The 25161-nt window shown below is 44.0% G+C and overlaps 1 protein-coding gene across 1 annotated transcript in view; it reads right to left on the bottom strand.

Moving 5' to 3' along the window:
• Positions 1-25161, bottom strand: part of TOM1L1 (target of myb1 like 1 membrane trafficking protein) — a 202183-nt gene that overhangs the window by 137618 nt on the left and 39404 nt on the right. Inside the window, exons 2-3 of the mRNA XM_088473337.1 lie at positions 19897-19981; positions 2918-2996 (exon numbers count right to left, since the gene is read on the bottom strand). Coding sequence (XP_088329463.1) covers positions 2918-2996; positions 19897-19981 — 164 coding nt within the window. The remainder of the gene's footprint in view (positions 1-2917; positions 2997-19896; positions 19982-25161) is intronic.

The following is a 25161-nucleotide window of genomic DNA, read 5'->3' as shown; positions in this document are numbered from 1 at the left end:
CAAGCACCATCTTCAGACGACGCTTGCTCTCGTAGCTCCGCTTATTCCTATGGGAAGGAGTTCCAGGGATGCAAAGATGGATCCGAGCGGATCTCTCTTCCACCTTCTCACTGCCCCTCTGTGGCTGTATGCATGCATAGTCGGGCTGACGGGGAGGATACCAACCGAAGGGACAGCTGATTTTCGGATCAGCTGTGATACTAACCAAGGGGACAGCTGATTTTTGGTCAAGCTGTTCCCACACTGGAGCAATGATGAATTGCTCCAGTGTACTCTATCCCCCGCTGCGAGCTGGACACTTAAGCATCCCTCGCAGCGAGTTCAGTACTAAATCATTGGAGGCCATACGGCCTTCGATGATGAATAGACCCCTTTGTTAGAAATCTACGTGTACCTAAGTTACATGGTTCCAAAAAGTTGAGTGGTTACATTCTCTAGGTGCAATTAAAATGCGCCCAACACTGTGAATACTGAGTTTTTAGTGGAGTGATAAAGTAATTAACATCCTTATACTGCAGTCATTGCCTCACCCACTGATGATGCAATATAATCATGTCCACATCTTGTTTTCATATCCCCCTCCACATCTCCCAAAAGTCAAGTTTGAAAAGTAGACAAGTATGATGAAGCTTCTAAAGATGGCCACTGGAGTATATTTAAGGATGGCACTCAAAGTGAGACTTGGAACGAATAGCACCGGGTGGCGCATTGCGCAACCAGATAATAATGGTGGGCAGATCCCCGCTGTAAATATCGGTTCTGAGGGGACTAGTGTTATATCTGATGAAGCCGCTGATGCTCTAAGTAGGTGGAGAGACATGTTATAACATCCCCATTGCTTTCAGGAGGTTGCACAGTTGGACTGACAACAGATGACCAGACCTAGGAGAGAAGCATACACTGTTTACAACTTTCTCCAGATTGGCTGTATGATCCGGTATAATTACCAGCAGCAGGAGGTATACTGTTAGTGATTAACTTTCTCACTGGGAGTATGGACTGTGGGCCTGATTCAGGCCCGGCCGCAAGTGCTCACAACTGGGTCGATGGTGGCCCAGAGCGCATGTGCACAATGGAGCCGGCTCCGACGTGCGCATGCGCGAGACCTGGATAGTGTCGGGCACTCTGTCGCTCCAGGTCTCGTACCAAAGGGGACGTGCTGTCGATGTTGAGTGACAGCACGCCCCCTTTGGTGGGCGGGCCGGGGAAGTGGCTGCCCAAACAGAGGCGTTCCCATGTGAACGCCTCCGTGTGGGGGCAGCCTTACTGACATCACGAGTCATGTCAGTGGGAGAGATTTCGGCTCTGTTAGAGCCGAAATCTCTCTGGGGCTTGCGGCAACGAGACCCTTCCACAAGGGTCTCGTCGCAAACCCGATAGTCGCGATGGTCTTGACCGCTGCGACCATCTTCCAGGCCGCTCGCTATAGCTGTGGGTGGTCACCTACAGCTATGCTAGCGGCCAGGAGGCCGTTCTAAAATAAAAATAGCCTGGCCCTGATTCAGAGCGAGTGCTCTGTCAGAGCGACCGGCTTTGAATCAGGGCCTGTGTTCCTGTGAAGCTACCATAAGTAACCTACCAGAGATTATATGGTATCTGTATGATTGAGTGCAGAGTTTACAAAGTAACAATATATTCAACTAACAAGTTGGGTAAAGGATACTATTTTACCCATGATTGCTAAGTGATTGTATACAAGTGAAAAAGGCGTTTTCAAAGTTTTAAGGTTTTTTTTAAAAAGCATGATTCTTAAGCATGCCAAGCCACTTTAGTTATCACTTTTCCTTTATGGGAAGGTGCTCCATCATGCTGGAAAAGGCATTTTTCGTCACCAAACTGTTCTGGGATGGTTGGGAGTACCAACAGTAAAGCATCCTGAGACCATTCATGTGTGGGGTTGCTTCTCAGCCAAGGGAGTGGGATCACTCACAAAGAACACAGCCATGACTAAAGAATGGTACCAAAACATACTCCAAGAGCATCTTCTCCCAACCATCCAAGAACAGTTTGGTGATGAACAATGCCTTTTCCAGCATGATGGAGCACCTTGCTAAAAAGGAAAAAGTGATAACTAAGTGGCTCAGGGAGCAAAACATCAACATTTTTGGTCCATGGCCAGGAAACTCCCCAGACCTTATTCCCATTGAGAACTTGTTGTCAATCCTCAAAAAGCGGGTGGGCAAACAAAAACCCACAAATTCTGACAAACTCCAAGCATTGATTAGGCAAGAATGGGCGACCATCAGTCTGTATGTGGCCCATAAGTTGATTGACAGCATGCCAGGGCGAATTGCAGAGGTCTTGAAAAAGTAGGGTCAACACTGCAAATATTCACTCTCTGCATAAACTTAATGTAGTTGTCAATAAAAGCCTTTGACACTCATAAAATGCTTGTAATTTTACTACAGTATACCATAGTAACATCTGACTAAAAGGTCTACAAACACTGAAGCATCAAACTTTGTGAAAACCAATACTTGTGTCATTCCCAAAACTTTTGGTCATGGCTGTATATAAAAAAATCCTCTTTTTGGAACAAAGTCTACTGATTTATCAATTTGAGGAAAGGTCCTAATTGTATGCATTGAAAGTACTCAATTTATAGATAACATATGAATTGAATCCAGTTACTAATTCTGTGAATGTATATTATTAATTATTGTTTTCATATGTGAAGTATTATTATTTATTTTTAATAAATTGAGTTTCATGAAATTAGTTTGTATCAATTGAAAGGGAGCAATACCCTCTAGAAATCTGCAATTTGATTAGTAATTATTGTCACCAAGTAGATGAAAGTGATGAAAGATATTTCTTCGGCTACTTTTGGTCTGTTTGTTTTTCTTTATTATAAACCTCTTTACTGTTTTCAAGTGGCGAGAAAAGTCTCTAACAATGAGATATGTGAGTTACTTACTGAAAGTGAAAGTCCCACTTCCTTCTGGTTGTAATTTTTGCTGATCTTTCTCTTTAAAGCTTTTACTGCGTCTCTTGGCCTACAAGAAAAAAAACAAAAACACATTAAAATTCAAAATACATGTAATTATCTATAGATGTGACAGCCTATTTCATACAACATAGGGCCTGATTCAGAGCCGGACGCAATTAGCGCTCGCTCGTCCAGAAAATAGGGGTAGCTATTCAAATGAACCGTTCGCTCTTTGCGGTCTGTTCACGCCTCTAGGTCTGAACGAGCGAACAAAACTTGCGGCCGTTTTTTTGAAAATGACGCCCCCTGGCCGCTCGCATCCTGCGTCATGTCCGCTATTTATTAGATTAATCGAGTACATCGACCAGCGTATGAACTGCTCGCTATTCTTGTTTTTGGTTTTTGCTACCACAATCTTGCGAGCAGTTATGGCTATAAAATAACCCAGTGACGTGGTCAATGATGTTCCTGTATTAATTATGCACACCCTTAAAACGCCCGTTTTGACCCTTAAGCACGCCTGCGTTCGGATCTCCACTTCCTGTTTTAAAGCACCTTCCCCTGTTACCACCCACATACACCTCATTCTGTCACTCAAAATAGCAGGCATTCGCTATTTAGCGAACAAACGATTTTCAGCCGCACTGACTGGTTCGCGCATGCGTATTACGATCCGTACGCATGCGCAGTTGGGGAAACATCGCTCGGAGCGAACGAGCGGCCGCTTGCGAGCGGCTCTGAATCAGGCCCATAGTTCTCAGTGTCTGTCCTTGCCCTGGTCTAAGAACTTTTAAAGCTGCTCACCTATGTGGCATGAAATTCAATTTCACCACTTTAAAATGTATGTCACCGTTCTGTACTAGACAGTACCTAGTCACTATAATGTCCTTTACAATAAAATCCTGATGTTGTATCACATACTGCCCCAGGACTGTAACTAGGAGTGTGCAAGCGGTCCCTTCACCCAGCACACAGGTCCCTGGGAGAGACATCATCATTGCCCTATGCAGTGCCGTAAATCATCCCAGATGCTCGGAGGCAAGTTAAAATTTGGTGCCCCCCTAAAAAAAAGGGAAAATAAATATGGTGCATATCTATCTATCTATCTATTTATACATACGCACAAAAACACTAATATAGAATATGTGAATTTGTTTTTATTAAGCCTATTTACTAAAGTCAATTTACAGGATCTCCCCTTCCCCCCTCCTTTTTCAGATATAAACAGCTATGCATTAGTCACAGATAAGATAGTGACCTGTATAGTGCATGAGACTCAGAGTCCTCCTGATGGAGGCGAAAGTCACCTGATGTGAGGTGAGGAGCCCTCCTGATACCCCTGATGGAGGGGAAACCAACTGATGTGGGTGGGGAGCCCTCCTGATACGGGGGACTTTGAGGAGTGAGTTTGAGTTAAGATACTGTAAGACTGCTACTGTGGTGGAACTACAAATTACAAAATGCCCAGTCTACTGCCGACTGCTTCACATGACGAGAAGTTGCTTCACCAAAGATCTGCCCCCAGGTTCAGTTGCTGGTGCCTCAGGCCCCCACGTCCCATGCTCTCTTACCTGCAGCTCTGTCTGGTGCATCCTTGTTGACATCCAGATCCTGGAAGATCTGCATAGGCCCGCTGCACAGGTCTGCGGCTAGAGCTGACACCAGGGAGGAGTGGGACGGGGAGTTGTGGGTGAAGGTGGGCGCCAGAGTCACATTGGCATGAGAAGCTGCTGAGGAGCAGCAACATCATTGAGCAGGGAAAGGCTATAGATATATGGAAGCAGCATCTGATGGTCTGACATGAAGCCCTCCACTATAATATGGTTATGGTAGCTTCTCAGGTGACGGGAAGAGGTGCCATGCATTGAGTAGCCGTGATGGTACACGCCGGGTACGTATTTACAGCCCTAAGTGGAGTGAATATATTGTGGGCAAAGGAGGAGGTGCCCCTTCAGTGCTGGCGCCCGGCGGAAGATGCCTTCACTGTCTCCAATAGTTCTGCCCCATGCCCTATGGCACCTACATTTGGCTTGCAGGATGCCTGCAACAGCACCCTACAGCCAGTACGGGTGCTGCAGAGCACCCCGAATGATCCGTGTATTTCTTTCTTCTTCCTGGTCGCAACTGTCCTGCCCAACCCCTGTGAGATGACATCATGTTTGGGAGGGGGGCAGGGGAGAGGCCAGCACAAGGTGGAATATCGCACTGCCCCAACGCTGAATGACTCAGTATAATGTTCTGTACCAACCTTGTTTCTGTCCTCTTTTATCATTATGCATTAATACCATGTTCTGTACAACCATACTATATGTACCCTACTTCCAGATCTGGGGCTTCATTTAAAGTTGGATGCATTTTGACTGTGAATGTACATAGAGAAAAGTTTATGTAAAAATAAATACAAATAATAATCATATTTAGATGTGTATGTTGAGTTGAACATATCTTACAGTGTGTCCAAATTAAGAACAGTAGTATATGCAAGATCTCGCCACTTGAGAACAGAATAGAGGTTTATAATAAACAAAAACAAATAGACCAAAAGTAGCGGAAGAAATATCTTTCATCACTTTCATCAACCAGGTGACAATAATTTCTAATCAAATTACAGCTTTCTAAAGGGTATTGCTCCCTTTCAATTTATACAAACTAATTTCATGAAACTTCATGAAAGAAAGCCATTTAATTAATAGGAAAAAATATTACATTTTTTAAAAATAAATAAATAATAATACTTCACATACTGTATAAAAACAATAATAATATACATTCACAGAATTAGTAACTGGATTCAATTCATATGTAATCTATAAATTGAGTACTTTCAATGCATACAATTAGAACCTTTCCTCAAATTGATAAATCAGTAGACTTTGTTCCAAAGAGAGGATTTTTTATATACAGCCATGACCAAAAGTTTTGGGAATGACACAAGTATTGGTTTTCACAAAGTTCGATGCTTCAGTGTTGTTAGACCTTTTTGTCAGATGATACTATGGTATACTGTAGTAAAATTACAAACATTTCATAGGTGTCAAAGGCTTTTATTGACAATTACTTTAAGTTTATACAAAGAGTCATTATTTGCAGTGTTGACCCTTCTTTTTCAAGACCTCTGCAATTTGCCCTGGCATGCTGTCAATCAACTTCTGGGCCACATACAGACTGATGGTCGCCCATTCTTGCCTAATCAATGCTTGGAGTTTGTCAGAATTTGTGGGTTTTTGTTTGTCCATCCATCCTCTTGAGGATTGACAACAAGTTTTCAATGGGAATAAGGTCTGGGGAGTTTCCTGGCCATGGACCCAAAATTTTGATGTTTTGTTCTCCAAGCCACTTAGTTATCACTTTTGCCTTATGGCAAGGTGCTCCATCATGCTGGAAAAGGCATTGTTCGTCTCCAAACTATTCTGGGATGGTTGGGAGAAGATGCTCTTGGAGGATATTTTGGTACCATTCTTTATTCATGGCTGTGTTCTTAGGCAAAATTGTGAGTGATCCCACTCCCTTGGCTGAGAAGCAACCCCACACATGAATAGTCTCAGGATGTTTTAATGTTGGCATGACACCGGACTGATTGTACTGTAGCACTCACATATCCTTCTCCGGACAAGCATTTTTCCAGATGCCCCAAGCAATCTGAAAGGGGATTCATCAGAGAAAATAAATTTACCCCAGTCCTCAGCAGTCCAATCCCTGTACCTTTTGCAGAACATCAGTCTGTCCCTGATGTTTTTCCTGGAGAGAAGTGGCTTCTTTGCTGCCCTTCTTGACACCAGGCCATCCTCCAACATTGTTCACCTCACTGTGTATGAAGATGCACAAAACACATGCCTGCTGCCATTCATGAGCAAGCTCTACACAAGTGATGTCAGTGGGAGTGCTTTCGGCTCTGTTACAGCCGAAAGCACCATAGGGCTTGCGGCAACGAGACCCTATCACAAGGGTCTCATCACAAGCTTGATAGTCACGATGGTGTTGACCATCGCGACCATCTTCCTGGCCACTCGCTATAGCTGTGGGTGGTCACGCACAGCTATGCGAGCAGCCAGGAGGCCGCTCTAAAAAAAACAGAAGGCCGGCCCTGATTCAGAGCGAGCGCTCTGTCAGAGCGTTCTGCTCTGAATCAGGCCCTAAGTTCATTGTCATGGCACAGAGGGACGTTGCAATTAATTGCAATTCATCTGATCACTCTTCATGATATTCTGGAGTATATGCAAATTGCCATCATAAAATCTGAAGCAGCAGACTTTGTGAAAACCAATACTTATGTCATTCTCAAAACTTTTGGCCATGGCTGTACATGCTTACAGTGCAGGCAATACTCTGGTGGAAAACCTGCACCTAACATGAGGTTTCATAGGATCGGCCGATGGTTGCGTCTAAAGATGCATAAAGTGGATGCTTCATTTCCTGCACATTCTAATGCACACTTGTAGACAAGGGGGAAGGCTTTTACTGACATTGACATAAATCTGCAGACCCGACTACATCAAAATATGCTAAAGCGGATGCAGCAGCATGTGACTCAGAAGCAACCCCTTGGTGCACATAAGGTATGCAGGGCCGGATAAATCATTGACCAAAATAAGCACATGCTTAGGGCATCAAGGGAAGGGGGAGGGGAGTGCCCTAAAATTTTTCCTTTGCAGGATTAACCATGGACCATATGGTGCAAAATTGCAAATGGTGCAGCTGAACCAGGTTCCGCAAAAAGGGGCTATATACAATAATAAAATAATGATAAAATAGGAATAATAGAGGTTAATGATATTCTTGGGAACAAAACGAAATTAGAATCTGGTAACCTGGCAAACTGCCACACGGTTCACTGAGGCTCACACGATCATTCTTGTCTTGGTCATGTCGGTTGTCTCGTTCAGTCATCCACTGAGTGTGCAGCGGTGCTCAGTATAGTGTTGCCAGATGGAGGGTTTTTCTCCAAATATAGAGGCTTTTAAAGGCCTTGGCGATACATTTCCTTTGGGTTTTTTTGGAGAGCAAAATATATATGGGGCACCAACATTTTTTTAAGTGCTTAGGGCCTCTAAGGGGTATATTTACTAAAGGGCGGGTTTTTAGAAGTGGAGATCAGATTCTAGCTATTATCTTTTAGAAGGTGCAAGATAAATGTTAATTAGAATCTAAATTGGTTGCTATGAGCAACATCTCCACTTCTAAAAACCTGCACTTTAGTAAATATACCCCTAAAGGACTTAGGGCCTGATTCAACAAGGACTGCAATTGCAAAGCTGCACGCAGGCTATAGATATGACGTATGCACGTAGGCAGCTTTACTACTGTGATCCTTGCAATTATGGTAATGCAGCAGGAGGAATCATGCCTCCTGCTGCATTACATATCCGTGTTGTCCAACGCAGTATCGGATACTCTGCGTACCATCGGCCGGCTGCGTGACCCATGGGGTCCCGCAACCAGCCACCGCAGATTAGAGTAAGAGGCCAGGAAATCTCCGTCAGCCGACTGAGATCCTGGCCTCTTCCCTCCCCCCCAACAGTGGTGACATGCCTCTGTTGCGAGAAAAGGAGGTCATTGCCGCCTAGGTTGCATATGCCTAGGGTCGGCTCTGCGGGTAAGACAGTTCACGTGAGGCCATGCCCACTTGCCGCTAAACAATGCCCCCTAATTTAGAGCTCGCTTCTCCGGTGAACACACTTGTCCCAACGTCCACCTAACAAAAGTTGGAAAGTATGACTTTCTAATATCTGCTATTACATATAAATTGATTGAGCAACTTCCATTTTGTATATCACTGTCTATGAGGCATGTATAGGATCAGTAGTTGGCAGGGAGTGCTGGTACTTCTAGTTATTGACGTCTTTATAATGGGTGCAAGGTGTGCGTTGGACTGGCACTGCAGAGCAGCAAAAAATCACTGGGAAAATACCGGTGGGCATTTTCCCAGTGACCTGCGCATGCCCAGATAAGATGTCCCCAGGAAAGTAAGCGTGGGCACCATTTTCCCGGAGAAAATGTACATGTGCAAGAAGCCAGAATCTACGGCGCTAAGTGTACTGACAGAGAAGAGGTAGCCCACACGGAGGCTTCAGACGGGCCCCCCCTCCTCTCTTAAAACGCCCATGTTTCTAGTGCTATTTTGGATGGTCTTGTATTGTCTCCTGGTAAATTAGCTCTCAAATTACACAATTAATGAATTTGTGACTTAGGGCCTGATTTAGAGCCGCTCGTAAGCGGCCGCTCGTTCGCTCTGAGCGATGTTCACACAACTGCACATGCGTATGGGTCGTAATGCGCATGTGCAAACCAGTCATTGCGGTCGGAAATCCAGCGCTCGCAAAACAGCGAGGGGCTGCTAATTTGATTGACAGAATGTACCGTATGTGGACGGTAACAGGGGAAGGTGCTTGAAAACGGGGGAGTGGAGATCCGAACGCAGGCGTGCCTAACGGTAAAAAGGGCGTTTAATGGGAGTGCATAATTAGTAAAGGAGCGTCATCGACCACGTCACTTGGTTGTCTTTTAGCCTGAACTGCTCGCAGTGATTGCGGTAGGAAAAACCTACCACAAGCACTGCGAGCAGTTCAGATGCCTTTCGATGTACCCGATTAATCAAATAAATGCCGGAGATGACGTGTGATGCGAACGGCAAAGTGGCGTCTTTACAAAATAGCGAGCGCATTTTTCGTTCGCTCGGTCAGACATAGAGGCATCAACAAACTGCAGTGAGCGAGCGAACAATTTAAACAGCCGGCCCCTTTTTTTGAACGACCATCCGCATATAGCGTCCGGCTCTGAATCAGGCCCCCAGTAAAGACACTGTTGTTTGCAGGTAGGACCTCCATTAGCAGGAGCACTGTGAAGTAATGGTTCATATGCAAATTTGTTTAACTAAGGTCTCTGCATCTTTGACTTGATGCTGAGTCGGATGCAATTTACACAAAAAAATTCAGGAATTTATTGTATCTGAAAAAGATGCAGCTTAAGTAGCGTACAGATCTGCAGGTATATTAACTAAAATTTATAGGTACTTCAGTGGTGCCAGTAATCAGCAGTCAGCTTACAGTTTCACTGAGATGAATTTTGCACCTTTACAGTGCACTTTACAGGAAAGCACATTTAGACCAATGTCATAATGACTCACATAAGTTACACATAATAAAAACAGTTCTGGTTTTGATATCCCTCGCTCTCATGATTAATTCAAAACATAAATAATACTCTATAGACTCATCTAAGTTTTGATGTAATATAATGTAAAACACACATAAGTGACACATAATAAAAACAGTCAGATGCACCCATATTCTCATTCTCATGCATAATTCAAAACATTAATGAAGCTAAGTAGCAGTATTTTAGCAGAATGAAACGGTGAAAGCTGAAATTAAAGGACGGAGTTTAGTGATCGAGTAACATTTTCATTCTTTCCACCATGTAGATTTGCATTCAGACTACATTTATGCAAAAGTAGGCCAGTTCCAGGTAGGCAATCAGACACATGCATGTATGTAAAGAGAAAGATAATGTACGTCGGCATGGTTTGCACTTTCATAAAATTTTTATTATCGTATAAACAAATGTATATACAACCTAGTGACTGATGCCAGCTTCCGCTCCAAATGCGTAATAAGAAACCATTTAGAACTAAATTTTTTGTATATATATATATATATATATATATATTACAATGGTGTATATTGCAAGAGATAAGAGATAAAACCAATATGATTAGACACACTAGATCTCATGACTGTCCATTATTTCCCAATGACCGCACACCTCACGCCTGATCTACTTCCTATTGTTATCTGAACCTCATCACAAAGCCACAGCTGTACCACTCCTCAAGTGTAAACAATAACATCTCTCACAGTGACGCTGGGTCTGATTCAGCATGGATCGTAATTGCAACTGCGTACGCAGATTGGGCGATTGTTGCGTACTGCGCATACATATGCACCGCACTGCGCATTCACTGCGATCACACTTTGATTACGGATGCACTGTAGAATTCATCGCAGATTGAGTGACAAGCTATGAGTGTCTGGGGCTGGTAACGGGGGGAGTGGTTGCAGAAATGCAGAGGTGCCTGTCTGTTTAACGCCGTTGCATGGGTGTGCATAAATTAGCCACTGCAATTGCCTATGCAGCTTGAGTACTCACTGCATGTGACAAGACTTGCAAATTCTGAGACAGGTCAGGCCTGCTTTTAGTATACATGAGGGGCCGATGGTCTCCGATGTTAACGATGTATACACAGGACTGCGAGGTAATACGGATGTGAGTAGACAGTAGTGGGCGTCTCTATGCTGGCTGAGCGGTGACAGACATTAGCATATTTTCTCAGATTAATTGCGTGAGATTATATAGCTGCGACCGCAGTTGCGATCTGTTCTGAATCAGGCCCACTGCTCACAGAAAAGCAGCACATGACTGCCTCACTGACAAATACACATTTCTGACAGAAAAATTTCAAGAAATGTCCAAATTACTTCATAACTCAACTGTTTTATTCACTGACACTGTTATCCAGTAAAAAGTTTATTCATAAAAAATAGTTAAAAAAACAGGCTACTCTGAACTAATTTGAACTCCTATTCTGTATCTGCTTCACCCTGAATCATCTCCATCTGCTTTGGGTGGTTATATACAGTATATACACACACACACCAATCAGCCATAACATAAAAACCACTGACAGGTGAAGTGAATAACATTGATTTAATTGAATAACATTGACTGGCACCTGTTGAGAGGTGGGATATATTAGGCAGCAAATGAACACTCAGGGGTCTATGTACTAAGCAGTGATAAGAGACAGAGTGAAAAGTGATAAGTCTGTGATAAGGTGCCAGCCAGTCAGCTCCCAACTGTCATTTTTCAAACACAGCCTGTGAGATGGCAGTTGGGAGCTGATTGGCTGGCACCTTATCACTGACTTATCACTTTTCACTCTGTCTCTTATCACTGCTTAGTACATAGACCCCTCAGTTCTTAAAGTTAATGGATACGACGCATGACACCTTGCAAAATGCATTCGATACATCCCGACACTCATTGCATGCATGCCGGCAATAATTACGCCGGTATGGATGAGGAAAAACACAACAAACAGCTCTCTCGGTAAGAGCTGTTCTTTGCATGAGAGTGACTTCCAGGTCTATGACACAGAATTCCCACTGGCATCCTTCTGCGCAAGCCGCGGGTTCGCTGGGAGGGATCCGATTGGGGGAGCTATGAATAGGAGCTCATAGGCTTCTATTGGGCAACACCATTTGAAGATGGTATTGCCCACTGCATCCAAGCCCCGGAATGTATCACATTCCAGGGCTGGTGCATGTGAAAAATGTGGTCAAACACCCGTGAATGGCATTTTTGGGGGTTTGACTGCATTTCTGACATTGGTGTACCCTGCCCCAAATTGTGATGGGTACATGACTGGGTCAGAATATCTCCAAAAAGGTGGGTCTTGTGGGGTGTTCCCAGCATGCAGTTATTAGTAACTACCAAAAGTGGTTCAAGGATGGACAAATGATGAATCAGCACCCAAGGATCATTGATGCATGTAGGGAGCGAAGACTAGCCCATATGGTCCCATTCCATAGAAGACCTACTATATGATATATATGATAGAGAAGTGTCAGAACACAAAGAGCATCACAGCTTGCTGCATAGTGTAGTTACAGACCAGTCTAAGGGTCTGATTCAGAGGTGGACGGTAATGCATATGCAGCTGCACATTCCCACGCTCGCAGCTGTGTATATATGCTAATGTTAGCAAAGATCACCCGAGCATAAAGACGCCCACTGCTGCCTTCATACTTGCATGCGCGATCGCAAACACACATAAATATCGGAAACATCGAATGACATCGGCGGCCATTTTACCATTGCGCAGGTCTGACCTGCCACAGCCTAGGGAGCTCTTCTGCCATGCAAGGCTGTGTATGCACTTGCACTGGCTAATTTATGCACGCCCATGAAACCGTGTTCAAATGCCCAGGCACACCTGCGTTTCCCCACCCCCAGTCAACACCCCCAAATGGTCACTACCTGTCAATCAATCTGCTATGGGCCTCCGTGGTCTGCGGACTCGCACAGCAATCACTGCAGGAACGCACAGCTGCCTACGCGCATGAGCAATGCAAGCATTTACATGCACAAAGTCAAACAATCGCTCAGTCTGCGTGCGAATTGGATTAGCTTCAACCTCTGAATCCGGCCCTAAGTGCCCATATTTGACCCCTGTCCAGCACCAAAAGCAATGTGCATGTGAGCCTCAGAACTGGACCATGGAACAATGGTCTGATGAATCACAGTTTCATGTACATCCTGAGGATGGCCATGTGCATGTGCATTGTTTACCTGAGGTAGCAATGGCACCAGGATGCACTATAGGAAGAAGGAAAGCCAGCAAAGGTAGTGTGATGCTCTGGGCAAAGTTCTGCTGGGAAGCCTTAGATTCTGGCATTCATGTGGATGTTACTTTGACACGTACCACCTACCTAAACATTGTTGCAGCCCAAGTACACCCCTTCATAGCAACAATATTTCCTGATGGCAATGGCCTCTTTCAGCAGCATAGAGCGCCCTGTCACGCTGCATAACTTATTCAGGAATGGTTTGAGGAACATGACATAGAGGTTAAGGTGTTGACTTGACCTCCAAATTTCCCAGATCTCAATCATACTTGCCTACTTTTGAAAACTAGTTTCAGAGAGATTGCAGGTGGCAACAAACTGTGCAGCGCTTCGGGCGGCACGCTGCTGAGGAGGTGTGTCATGTTTTGCTTAAAGGGCGTGTCCAGCTCCATCTGTGGGTGTGTCTAATGTCACTCAGGGGCTCTGCAAAATAAATATTCTGTCTTCTGGAATAAGTATACTACTGCTTTACATATATTGTGCTTTTTGTTGTTATGTTATTAATGATGGATGCAAGACATGTTATAGGAATAACAGCTGAATCCTCACTGAATAATGGGCCTGATTCAGAGATGGGCCGTAATACGATCGCAGCTGCGATTTCACATGGAATGCAGCTTTCGAAAATATGCTAATAGTTCCAGAAGCAGGAGGGTACAGTAGATATATATGACACACACACACTGCTAACCACAGAGCAACACAATGTGGCCTGATTCAGAGCCGGACGCTATTTGCGGACGGTCGTTCCAAAAAAGGGGCCGGCTATTTAAATTGAGCGCTTACTCTTTGCGGTTTGTTGATGCCTCTATGTCTGAGCGAGCGAACGAAAAATGCGCTCGCTATTTTGTAAAGATGCCCCTTTGCCGTTCGAAACACACGTCATCTCCGGTATTTATTAGATTAATCGGGAACATAGAAAGGCATCAGAACTGCTCGCAGTGGTTGTGGTAGGTTTTTCTACCGCAATAACTGCGAGCAGTTCAGGCTAAAAGACAACCAAGTGACGTGGTCGATGACGCTCCTTTACTAATTGTGCACTCCCATTAAACGCCCTTTTGACTGTTTGGCACGCCTGCGTTCGGATCTCCACTCCCCCGTTTTCAAGCACCTTCCCCTGTTACCACCCAAAAACGGTACACTCTGTCAATCAAATTAGCAGCCCCTCGCTGTTTTCCGAGCGCACGGCTTCCGACCGCAATGACTGTGCATGCGCATTACGACCCATACGCATGCGCAGTTGTGTGAACATCGGTCAGGGCGAACGAGCGTCCGCTTACGAGCGGCTCTGAATCAGGCCCTGTATACTGTGCTCCTGCCATCCAACAAGTGTCAGCTAATACACAAACACATTAATGACGCAGTTTCCACTACTGCTAGTTTTAGAATTCATAATCCGTGGGGAACTGGGACTAGCGGTAGGATTTGCGGGGGAGCGGGAGGGTGAGTTACAAATAGGGAGACTCCCACTAGGCAAGCCTTCTTTAAGTAGCCTAATATAATAACATAATATTGTGACAGCTCCCATTTGAGAAATGTCTCATAGATGGAAGTTCAATAAAAGAGGAGAAAGTTTGTTTTTTCCTCCTTTTAGCATTGTTCTCCTTTGTATGCCATATTCTAAAACATTATATTTGCTTTTCTTATAATAATGAGTACATAACACAACTATAAAACTTGTGTTTATAGGAAACAAATGAGGTAGCCAGCATCAGTGCTCGTAGGATATTATCCTGTCAGCAGGACTTGGAGAGCAACTACAAACTGTTTTAGAAAGATTGAATAAAAAAAAAAACACTAGGTCTAAAAATACCCCTTTAACAGTTTTAGTTAGAATTCACACTTACTGTACATGTTAACAGAGCCGTAACTAGACTTTTTGGTGCCCTGTGCCAGAAAGAGCATTGGCGCCCCCTCATTTTTCAAAGGGACATAATGCACCCATGGGGAAGGGCCAGGGAAGAGATAGGAGAGGCCAGGAGATGCTGGGGATGAAATAAGAGGAAGCTACAAGCAAGAATGATAATAAACAGAAATTTGACAGACCCAAACAGCGCCCCTGACCTGTGGTGCCCTGTGCGATGGCACCGGCCGCAATACCCTAGCTACGGCCCTGCAAGTTAACACAGGGCCGCCGTGCGTGGTGGTGAAAAGGCCACCACTGACACCTCGTCCGCCGCGTACCCCGCTGATCTGATGCTGCACCCGCTGTGTACCCGCTGATCCCGTCCGCCAGTCACACTGACCCAAACAGGCAAACACTGTGCAGTGGTAGGCAGCTACCGCTACCCATAACCCCCGGTGGCAAGCCTTAAAGACAAGTACCAATACGTCATGCGTCGTTACATCTCCCGTGCAGGCCATGCTCCCTTACAGCTCTGGACTCGCACATGCGCAGTCCGCATTTTTAGTGGGGGCAGTGGGAAACCGGGAGTAGCGGGAGGAACTGCAGGGGAGCGGGAGGGTGAGTTAGAAATCGGGAGACTCCCACTAAAATCCGGAGGGTAGGCAACCCTGATCTCAATACAATGAAAGAATCAGGAGACCCCCGTAGTCCAATGTTTCAGATCTTAAATGACATATATGTGAATTCACCGTGCTTAGGGCCATATTCAATTCCAGGCGAAAAGTCCCATACTTTTCGCCGGGAGCCAGCGAAACTGTAATATGCGAAAAGTACTGTCAGATTTGGGGAAATGAGCCTGAGACCACCCAAAAGATGGTCTGACATTGGGGATCACTATAGATATCCCAGAATTGCCCTGCTGAAGATATTTTGGGTACTTATATGCTCTCAATAGCTTCTATTTTGCGTCTTTGCAGAAGAGTAGAAGAATAGCATTTGCAAGGTTTTTTTGTTCAAAATAAGTAGTCCCAGCAAAATTGGGGTACATGAAAATGGGTGCTAGCATATTTTTAAGAGCTAAAGTGAAGTTTTAAAAATCATAAAAAATCCACCTGCCGCAAGCACCTGCAAACTTTAAAACACCTGGCTCATACTTGGAGACCCCCCTAGAGTCTACTTCGCTAGTTTTTAAGTTTGTCCCCCAACTTTGAACATTTTCGCCCCCAAAACAAAAGTACTTTTTGGGGGTGATCTAAATACTTTTTAAAACTTTTTTTGACACAGATTACTTTTGGGGGACTATCCCCAAAACCTGCACTTTTTTTTGACTGCTATTCATAGGCGAATCTTTATCAACTATTCTAATGCATTGACTTTCCGCACAGGCGAAAAGTCTCTGGAATTGAATACGGGGAAATGACGTCATCCACGATACTTTTCCGTGGATGCAGATCGCAGCAAATTCAATACATCCATTAGTCGCCAAGTGGTTAAGTCAGTGAATGCCAGTTCTCGCGACTTAACCTTGGTGTTTATTTGCAAGAACCAGCATTCTCCGACTAAAGTGCCGGCTGCGAGGCTGTCATTGCCACGCTAAGCAGTAAAACTGCCGCATGGCCAGCACCTTTGTCGGATTTCTCCTTGCATCTCCAGGGGGATTCGAGAAGAAATCCTCAAATTCAACCAAACAGTGCCATGAATTGAATAGCCCTGGGAGCTCCCTCCCGGGGCTATTCAGCATTGCGCTGAATTGAATCACCCTAAATGTCTCATATTGCTCTTGTGGTGACCCCAAGTGTCCTATGTAAAGTTGCAAGGAGCCAGTGATATAATACGTGATGATATCAATAGGTAGAGGCACAAGTCTGCATTTGTGAATTTGACGGCTCTGACCTCCAGGGACCTGAAGTGTCAGACCCACTGTACTCACAAACTTGCCTACTTTCTAAACAATGAACAGGCTTTCAAGTGGCTAAGACCGATACTACTAGATATTATTTTACTCTATTGTGTCGTTAAGTCCATGTGACACCAAGGTACCCAGTGTAAAAATTCAATAAGCCTCTTTTTTGCATTATAAACATAATTTGTCACCTCCTCTTCCAGTGGGTTTAATTTGTTCTATTGCTTTTACTTTAAGTTCTTTCACGTCTCCTTTCTCACATGTGGAGATGTGTCTTGGTCATACTTGCCTACACTCCTGGAAGTCGCGAAAGGCTCCCAAGTTTTGGGGTAGCCCCCGCACCCCCAGAAGTGTAGGCAGATCTCCCGCATCCTGCTCACTTCCTAGAGAAGTCAACAGGATAGGGAGATTTTACTAGGAATTCACTGGTCCGTCGGGAGAGGGCGGCCCCTCCTCGCAGACCCGCAAATCACGGTCTTTTCCTGTGGTAGGGCGGAGCCTAATGACGTCTACTGTTTGCAGAATCTCCTCCCAGAGATGAGTTCTGTAAAGTCGGCTAGTATGGTCTTGGCAGACTGTGTGTTTTTTTAATTTTTTATTTATACCACGTCCATGTTCCAAAAACCGGGCATTTAAAGTACGTGTGGTGCGGCCCACATATTGTAAACCACAACCATACTGTATATCACATAAGATGATTGGCAATTCAAAAAGAAATCTATCTCATGTGTACTACTGTCAAAAGACAATACTACGGAGTTACTTCTATGTTCCGCAGGTTCACATGTTAAATATTTTCTTTGCCGCACTTAAAAAAAACTTTTGGTTTTGGTGTCAACCATGATAATCTCCCATCCTCACCCAGGATATATGATTTTTTTAAAAACACTTGGTCCTAGTTTTAAGGTTGGTACATTTTATAAACAGCTTTACTTCCCTTCCAGTTCTGGAGCTAGCAATCTGTCTAAGTTAAGTAAGGAAGAGTTCTTCTCTATGTTCTTTTCTATTTTAGAAGCTGATGAATTGTATTGTGCGATGAATGCTAAGGACCTCTTTATCTCTAATAATGCATTATCCCTGTTCTTAGTAAACGGAGGAACTAACCTTTTGGAATATTTATTTTTCCAGTTTCTATGGTGACAGCTTTTGTAGTTCAAATATTTATAACAATCAACATCTTTTGTATACATTGAAGTACATAGTTTATTCTTTTAGGTGATATTTCAATAACTTATTTTATAAGTGCTCGTGAACTTTAAACCAAACTTATTAGAATTCAAGTGACCTATAAATTGTACAATGGATATGTCATCCCCTCACCAAATAAAAAAATAATAATTTATGCCTCTACCGTAGAGAACCAGGCTCAACCCAAATCTGTCACCCCATATGTACCGCTCTTGAAGCCGCCACATATATAGGTTGGGGAACCTCGGGGTGAACCTAGTTCCCATAGCAGTCTCGTGTGTCAGTAATGTGCGTCAAATGAAAAATAATTGTAGTGCAAAATGAAACCTATAGACGACAAGAAGAAATCACTTGATGTTTTAGATAATTGTGAATCTTGCATTAAATTATACTCTACTGCCTTTATCTCCAAATCATGTGGATTATTCATGTAGAGAGCTTCTACATTGCAGGTGAGTAATCACAATTCCATCACCCACTATAAACCTGAAAACACACCCTAAAGCTAGGTACACACTGGAGTGATGTTGGGACAATATGCCGTTTCTAATGACATATCGCCTGCATCGCTGAGTGTGCACTAGCGATTGCGCACTCCGGCAGTCGCTAGCGACGGTCCCCAGGTGTAATGTGCTGCACATCAAACCTAACGATATGGAATCAGTATGATTTACCGCATGGCCGGCGGTTCAAATCCCGACAGCGGAAGCCTGGCAGGGGTGAAGATCCCGACTGCTAATTAGGTAAGTACCGCTAACCTTTTTGCCTACCCTAACCCTCCATTAGGGGTGCCTAACCCTAACCTCCCCCCCAAGTGCCTAACCCTAACCCCCCTCTAAGTGGCTAAACCTAACCCCCCTTCCCCGCTGCCTAAACATAAGTCTCCCGGAGGGGTGCCTAACCCTAACCCCCCCCCCCCCGGGAGTGCCTAGCCATTACCCCACCTTCCCCTAGCCTAACCCTAACCCTCCCGGGGGGTTGCCTAACCCTATGTGCCCCCCCGGGAGCCCCTAACCTAACCCTCCTCCCCTCCGTGGCTGTCCGCGCCCGGCTTACCTTCGATCGGGATGCCGGGTGTCAGGCTACTGGCGTAGGTAAAATGACAGGCATCGGGATGTCGACGCCTGTCATTAGACCCTTGCCAGGATTAGACAGTCGGCATCCCGACTGCATACCAGCGATATGGCTAGCGGCCAATGCATTGTTAATGAATGATGTAATGCTGATTGTTACATCGTTCATTAAAGTCGTTCAGTGTGGACGCACAATCACTGTTGACAGGCATTCAGCAGTGCCCGTCTCTCCAGTGTGCACCTAGCTTAAGCTTCATCTCCACAGTCCACACAGATAAAGCTTGATAAAGCTGATTCATATAAATGATTTGATCTCCAACAAAATTGCCACCAGATTTATTTACTGAACACGATTTGTAAAAATAGCAGGGTTTTATAGGGCTTGGAGTGGACCCATCTACTGTACATGTCTTAATACCTTGTACCCTCTGTAGCCACTGGAAAAGGGCAGGATTTTCTGGACTGAAAGACCAAACTGTTCGTTTAAAACCTTCTATTTATATTATCAAATTCTATTTAGGTGCAGCGGCCCTATAAGAATATTGTGTACTCACCCCTCAACTGTGGAGTTAATGACATCGCAGATATTCATAAACTGGCCCCAGTCTTCTGATTTCAGTTTTCCAAATGTGCTTATTGCTAGTAGATATAAAGAAAGTATAAAGCATCAGATCATCTGTGATTGGCTAAAATATTATTTATAATCAGTTATTTACATATTGCACATTGCTTTACAGAGAACATTTCGCCATTCACACCAGTCCCTATCTCTGAAAGTGGAGCTTATATTCTGTATTCCCTACCACATGTACACATTAGGGTTAATTTTTTTGTTGTTGTCGGGAGCAAATTAACTTACCAGTATATATTTGTATTGTGAGAGGATGCTGGGGTATCTGAAGCAGGCCCAGGCAAGCACGGGGAGAGTATACAAGCTCCACACAGTTAGGGCCATAGTGGGAATCAAACCCATGTGCTGTGATGCAGTGATGCTAACCACTGCACCAACTGTGCTGCCCCAAGGTTGGTGTACTTTATTAATAAATATTAAACACAATCCTTTTTGCATTTTGATACATTGTTTTATATTTTCCCTATGGTGAAAAATTATAAAACATTACTTAAAAACATAGACCAACTATGAAATGGTTAAGTGGTATCAAATAGAGCCATATTATGATATTCCACTTGTAGAGAAGCAATACGTTCCATAGCGCTACATAGTTTGGACATAAAACAAATATTGGTAATATTTTATTACAGATGTACTGTACTGAATATTGGTCACATAACAATAATGGGACTAGAGACAAATGAAGGGAGGGCTCTGCTTGCAAGAGCTTACAATCTAATAGGGGATAGGGAATAGACACAGAAGGCACAAATGCAAAAATTAAGCATGGCATTAGGAAAGAGGTAAGTCCATTATGACTTGGAGTAGTGATAGAGAGATGGTAGGAAGTACCAAGAACACTTAGAGATCTTAGTGATCGGCACAGCAATTGTTAGTATGGTGGATGCAGAAAATATTTTTTAAGTCAAAGCAACTAGACTTTAAAAGTGTTTAATATAAAGCTTTGTACACACTTACCGATGTGTGTACCCAGTGATGCGACACCCGACGAGTCGACATATTGGGTGGCCTGTACACATTACACAATCTGGTGCCCGACCACCCAATATTTCGGGCACCAGCTCCATTAACCTGCCAGGCGTCGGCAGCTGGGTTATTTTGTCAGCCCTACATGCAGGTCGCTGGAACGCCCCGATGAACGACCTGCAGGAGCATTCATGGTCATCCGTAGTGGATACACATTTGCTGATGTGGGCGATATGCCGGATTGGATGACATATCGTCTAATGTGTACTCACCTTTAGAATGGAAGGGGCAGAAAGAGATTCCTAATCAAAGGACTTTTGGTGTGGGTGTGACAGTGAAATGGGCCTATGATAACCTAAACAGAGATTTCTGGTGGAGGAATGTTTGCAGTATTTAAACAGCAGTAGTTCATTCTTAGGTTTACTTAGAGAGAGTATAGCATAGAGCCAGGGCCGGATTAAGGTCTGTGGGGCCCCTGGGCAACAAACGTGGGGGCCCCTATTAAATGTGACAAACTGGGGGTATGCGCAATGGGGACCTTATGCAGAGCCCCCAGTAGTGTCAGTGCCCACAGTGGTAGAGCCCCGTATGCAGTGCACCCAGTAGTAGTGCCCCTTATGCCCCCTATGCAATACTCCCATTAGTAGTGCCCCCTGTAGTAATGCCCTCTGTATAAATGCCCGCAGTATTAATAGCCATGTAGTTGTGCCTCAAATAGTAATGCCCCTCAGTAGTAATTGGGCGTGTGCCCAATAGTAATGCCCTAGTAGTAATGCCCCCTGTATAAATCCCCCAGTAGTAATACCCATGTAGTTGTGCCCCAATAGTAATGCCCCAGTAGTCATTCCCCCTTTAGTAGAGCCCTCTGTAGAAATGCCCCCAGTAGTAATGCCCTTCTATTAGTGCCCCCAATACTAATGCTCCCTCTCTAGTAGAGCCCCCAATAGTAAAGCCCCCTGATTAATGCCCCCAGTAGTAATGCCTCCCCCTCCGAGTAATGCCCCCTCCCCAGTAATAATGCCTCCCCCCAAGTAATGCCCCCAGTAGTAATCCCCCCCGCCAGTAATGCCCCCAGTAGTAATGCCTCCCCACCTCCCCGAGTAATGCCCCAGGTGTAATGCTCCACCCCGAGTAATGTCCCCTGTAGTAATGCCCACCGCCAGTAATGCCCCCAGTAGGCCGCTTGCACTAAAAAAAAAAAAAATAAAGCTCATACTTACCTTAAGCTAAGCCCTACGTCCGCTGCAGTCCGCTCGGCTGCTCCTCTGCACTATGGCAGATACATCATGACGTCTCTGCCATATAGGCATTGGGCGGGATGTATTGATGTACGATGCATCGCATTTGGGATGCGATGCATCCCGCCACCCTTTGCATGCAGTGAATAACACGCGCCGCAGGGTGTGCTGGGATGGATGTGATTGGATCCCTCTCACAGCAATCTCCGAATAGAAGCCCATAGGCTTCTACAGGGTAACGCCATCAGAAAATGAATTTACCAACAGCGTCCAAGCCCCGGACTGCATCGCATTCTGGGGCTTGGTGCATATAAGAAATGTGGTCAAACCCACATTTTCGGGGTTTGACAGCATTTCTCATGTTGCTGCATCCCGCCCAATGTCTTCAGTGTGGTTTCATAAATAGTAGATAATTCTAACTGTTTTGAGGCTCATTTACATTTGGATGTAAAGCAATTTTATGACACCTCTCAGATGTAGCCGTACATGTCCACTTTACTGCCGTGCTCATAGGTGATGCTTTCACAATCTCCCTGAAATGCTTTTTCAAAACTAGGCGAGTTTGATAATACGCCAACAACATATCAGCCATATACCTCAGCACATGATACACAAAACATAACACATATCACATAGTGTTGTGCCTTAATGTGAAAGTTTTTCTTTCAATACCACCAAATTTAGATTTATGCTGCTGTATCCATTGTAATTGTTGCAACAGCCAAATCAGTTCCATCTCTTCCTTAAATACTGTACCACAGCCAACACCAACACTAACACCAACACCATCACCTCACCTCATAGTACACACAACTGCAAGTACTGGCTGATGGTAATTGTTACTTTGGAGAACAAGGGGAAACAGCCAAAAAACATGGTTCATTGACAAAGGCTACACCGTCTGGAATAACCTGTTCATCCTGCTTATTTTCTGTCCTATTGAAATATAAGACAGCATAATTCTTTTCAAATACAGTAGAATATCTTTACTCTGCAATTTGGGAACACAATCATTTAATTAGGCATGGTACTACCTTAGGTATCTTATAGGTGCTGGTGGTGATGGGGGGGATAGGGCTTAGACTGCACACCCTAATTTTAAATATAAGGGTGCTACCATGCTGAGACTTGTAGTACGATCATATATAACAGAGAAAAAAGAAGACTCTTGGTTTGGGGCACTCTTAAGAAATAGTGAATTTATTTAGAACGTAACTTTTAATGAGATGTATCTAAAATAATTAGAGTCTATATAGAGTTAAAATTGGTCCTGTATTGATTTATTCTCTACTGAGTTGTCCTCCTATAGTCAGTACGTCGATAATTGTCGTCCTAATGGCTCTAGTTTATGACCTTTACATATGAGAGTATATAGCTTAATCTAACCATTCACTCATATTGTTCTGTTTTTTTTAAAAGGAATTATAAAGAGCATGGTGATTTATTTTTCTAGTATTAGTCTCCTAATTGTAATGTATCCGTTTTAATCATTTAAATAATTTTTCTAGGTCCCCCTCAAGTATTGGCCCTACTGTAGGTTGAATGAACCAGTTTCACATCACAAAAAGATGGTATTCTCATGTATTTTTTACCTTGATTGTACGATAAGGTCAAAATAATTAATATTGATTCATAGTGCTATTGTATGTATTTGCAAACTTATACTGTACAAGCATAAATTGCTGATGATCTAAATTCTGTTTACGGCTGAAATATAAACAACATTTATCGTGGGTCTCTACTTAGAATCCACAATGTGACAGTTTTTACCTGTAGATTCCAACTGATATGATGAGGTTTTCACCAGCACAAATCTCAGTTGTCACTGAGTTATTTGTTCAAGTCAAAATTTTCAAGCCACCATCAGTTTATGTTTTACAATACTAATGTGAAAGATTTAGTACAAAAAAATTTGACAATTTTTGCCGCGTTATATAATCGGTTCTCACAGTTGCAGAAAACAGTTGTCAAAACCAGTTAATGCTGGATAATGACATATACTTTAACAACAGTCATTGCTTTGCATCCATAAATGAAACTGTTACAAAGATGGTTAATTAACGATAATATTGTTATTCTATCACCTTGATAGCATTTATTGCTTCGCATCAACCGTGTAAACTTTTAATATGAACTTTATAGTAGGTTATGCCACGTCCTGCATTGGAGTCTCACAGTTGCAATGTGGTTAGCACTGAATACAAATGTCTTATATAATAACCCCTTAACGATATGACGTGCATAGAATATTTGGTGTGTGACTAATAGATACGGATGGGGTAACTCACCCTATTTCTTCTGTCTTATGTTATCAAACAGCAGACAACAAGATGAGAGAATAGCTCCACCAAATTTGGCATGGTGATATAGTTTGACCAGGATTACGTTTTTTCCTAGGTTTGAACTTCATCAGGGCCACACACTGTCACACAATTGATGATAGGAACACTCTTAAATTACAAAGGTTCCTGGGCTGGCTTCAGTGGAAATTGGCATTCTGCCAAAAACCCGTGAGAATGCAACAAAGGTATCCTTTAATAGTATGAACACACTTGATGACTCATTCAAGTTCATATTAAATCCAGAGCCTCTGTGTTTGTATGCAAGGGTGTAACCAGTTGGATAACCCAGGCCCTGGGAAAGGCGTGGCCATGCCCCCATAGTAAAAAAACTCTTTTTTGCGGCACTGCACACAGGAGAGGGGGGGGAGCACTGTGAGCCCCTAAGCCCGTTGCAAATCCAGGAGAGGAGGGTGCTGAGAGCCCCTAAGCCTGGCACAAATTCAGTGTGATTGTTCCCCCCACAGGCAAAGGAGACTGCTGCTGCTCTGCAGTAGCAAGCAGTCTCCCATTGCAGCTGAGCACATAGCAGCTAGGCTGCTGACAGGTAGGAGGGGGGCGGTGTCGTAAATGGGCCCCTGCCGGGCTCCTCTAACAAGCCCAGGCCCAGGTAATAAGTACCCCCCCGAGCCCCTGGGCATA

Source organism: Taudactylus pleione, unplaced genomic scaffold (genome assembly GCF_031769625.1).
Source record: "Taudactylus pleione unplaced genomic scaffold, aTauple2 ptg000016l, whole genome shotgun sequence".
NCBI lineage: Eukaryota > Metazoa > Chordata > Amphibia > Anura > Myobatrachidae > Taudactylus > Taudactylus pleione.
Note: the sequence above shows the minus strand (reverse complement) of the source record. Positions and strands in the feature narration are given on the sequence as shown.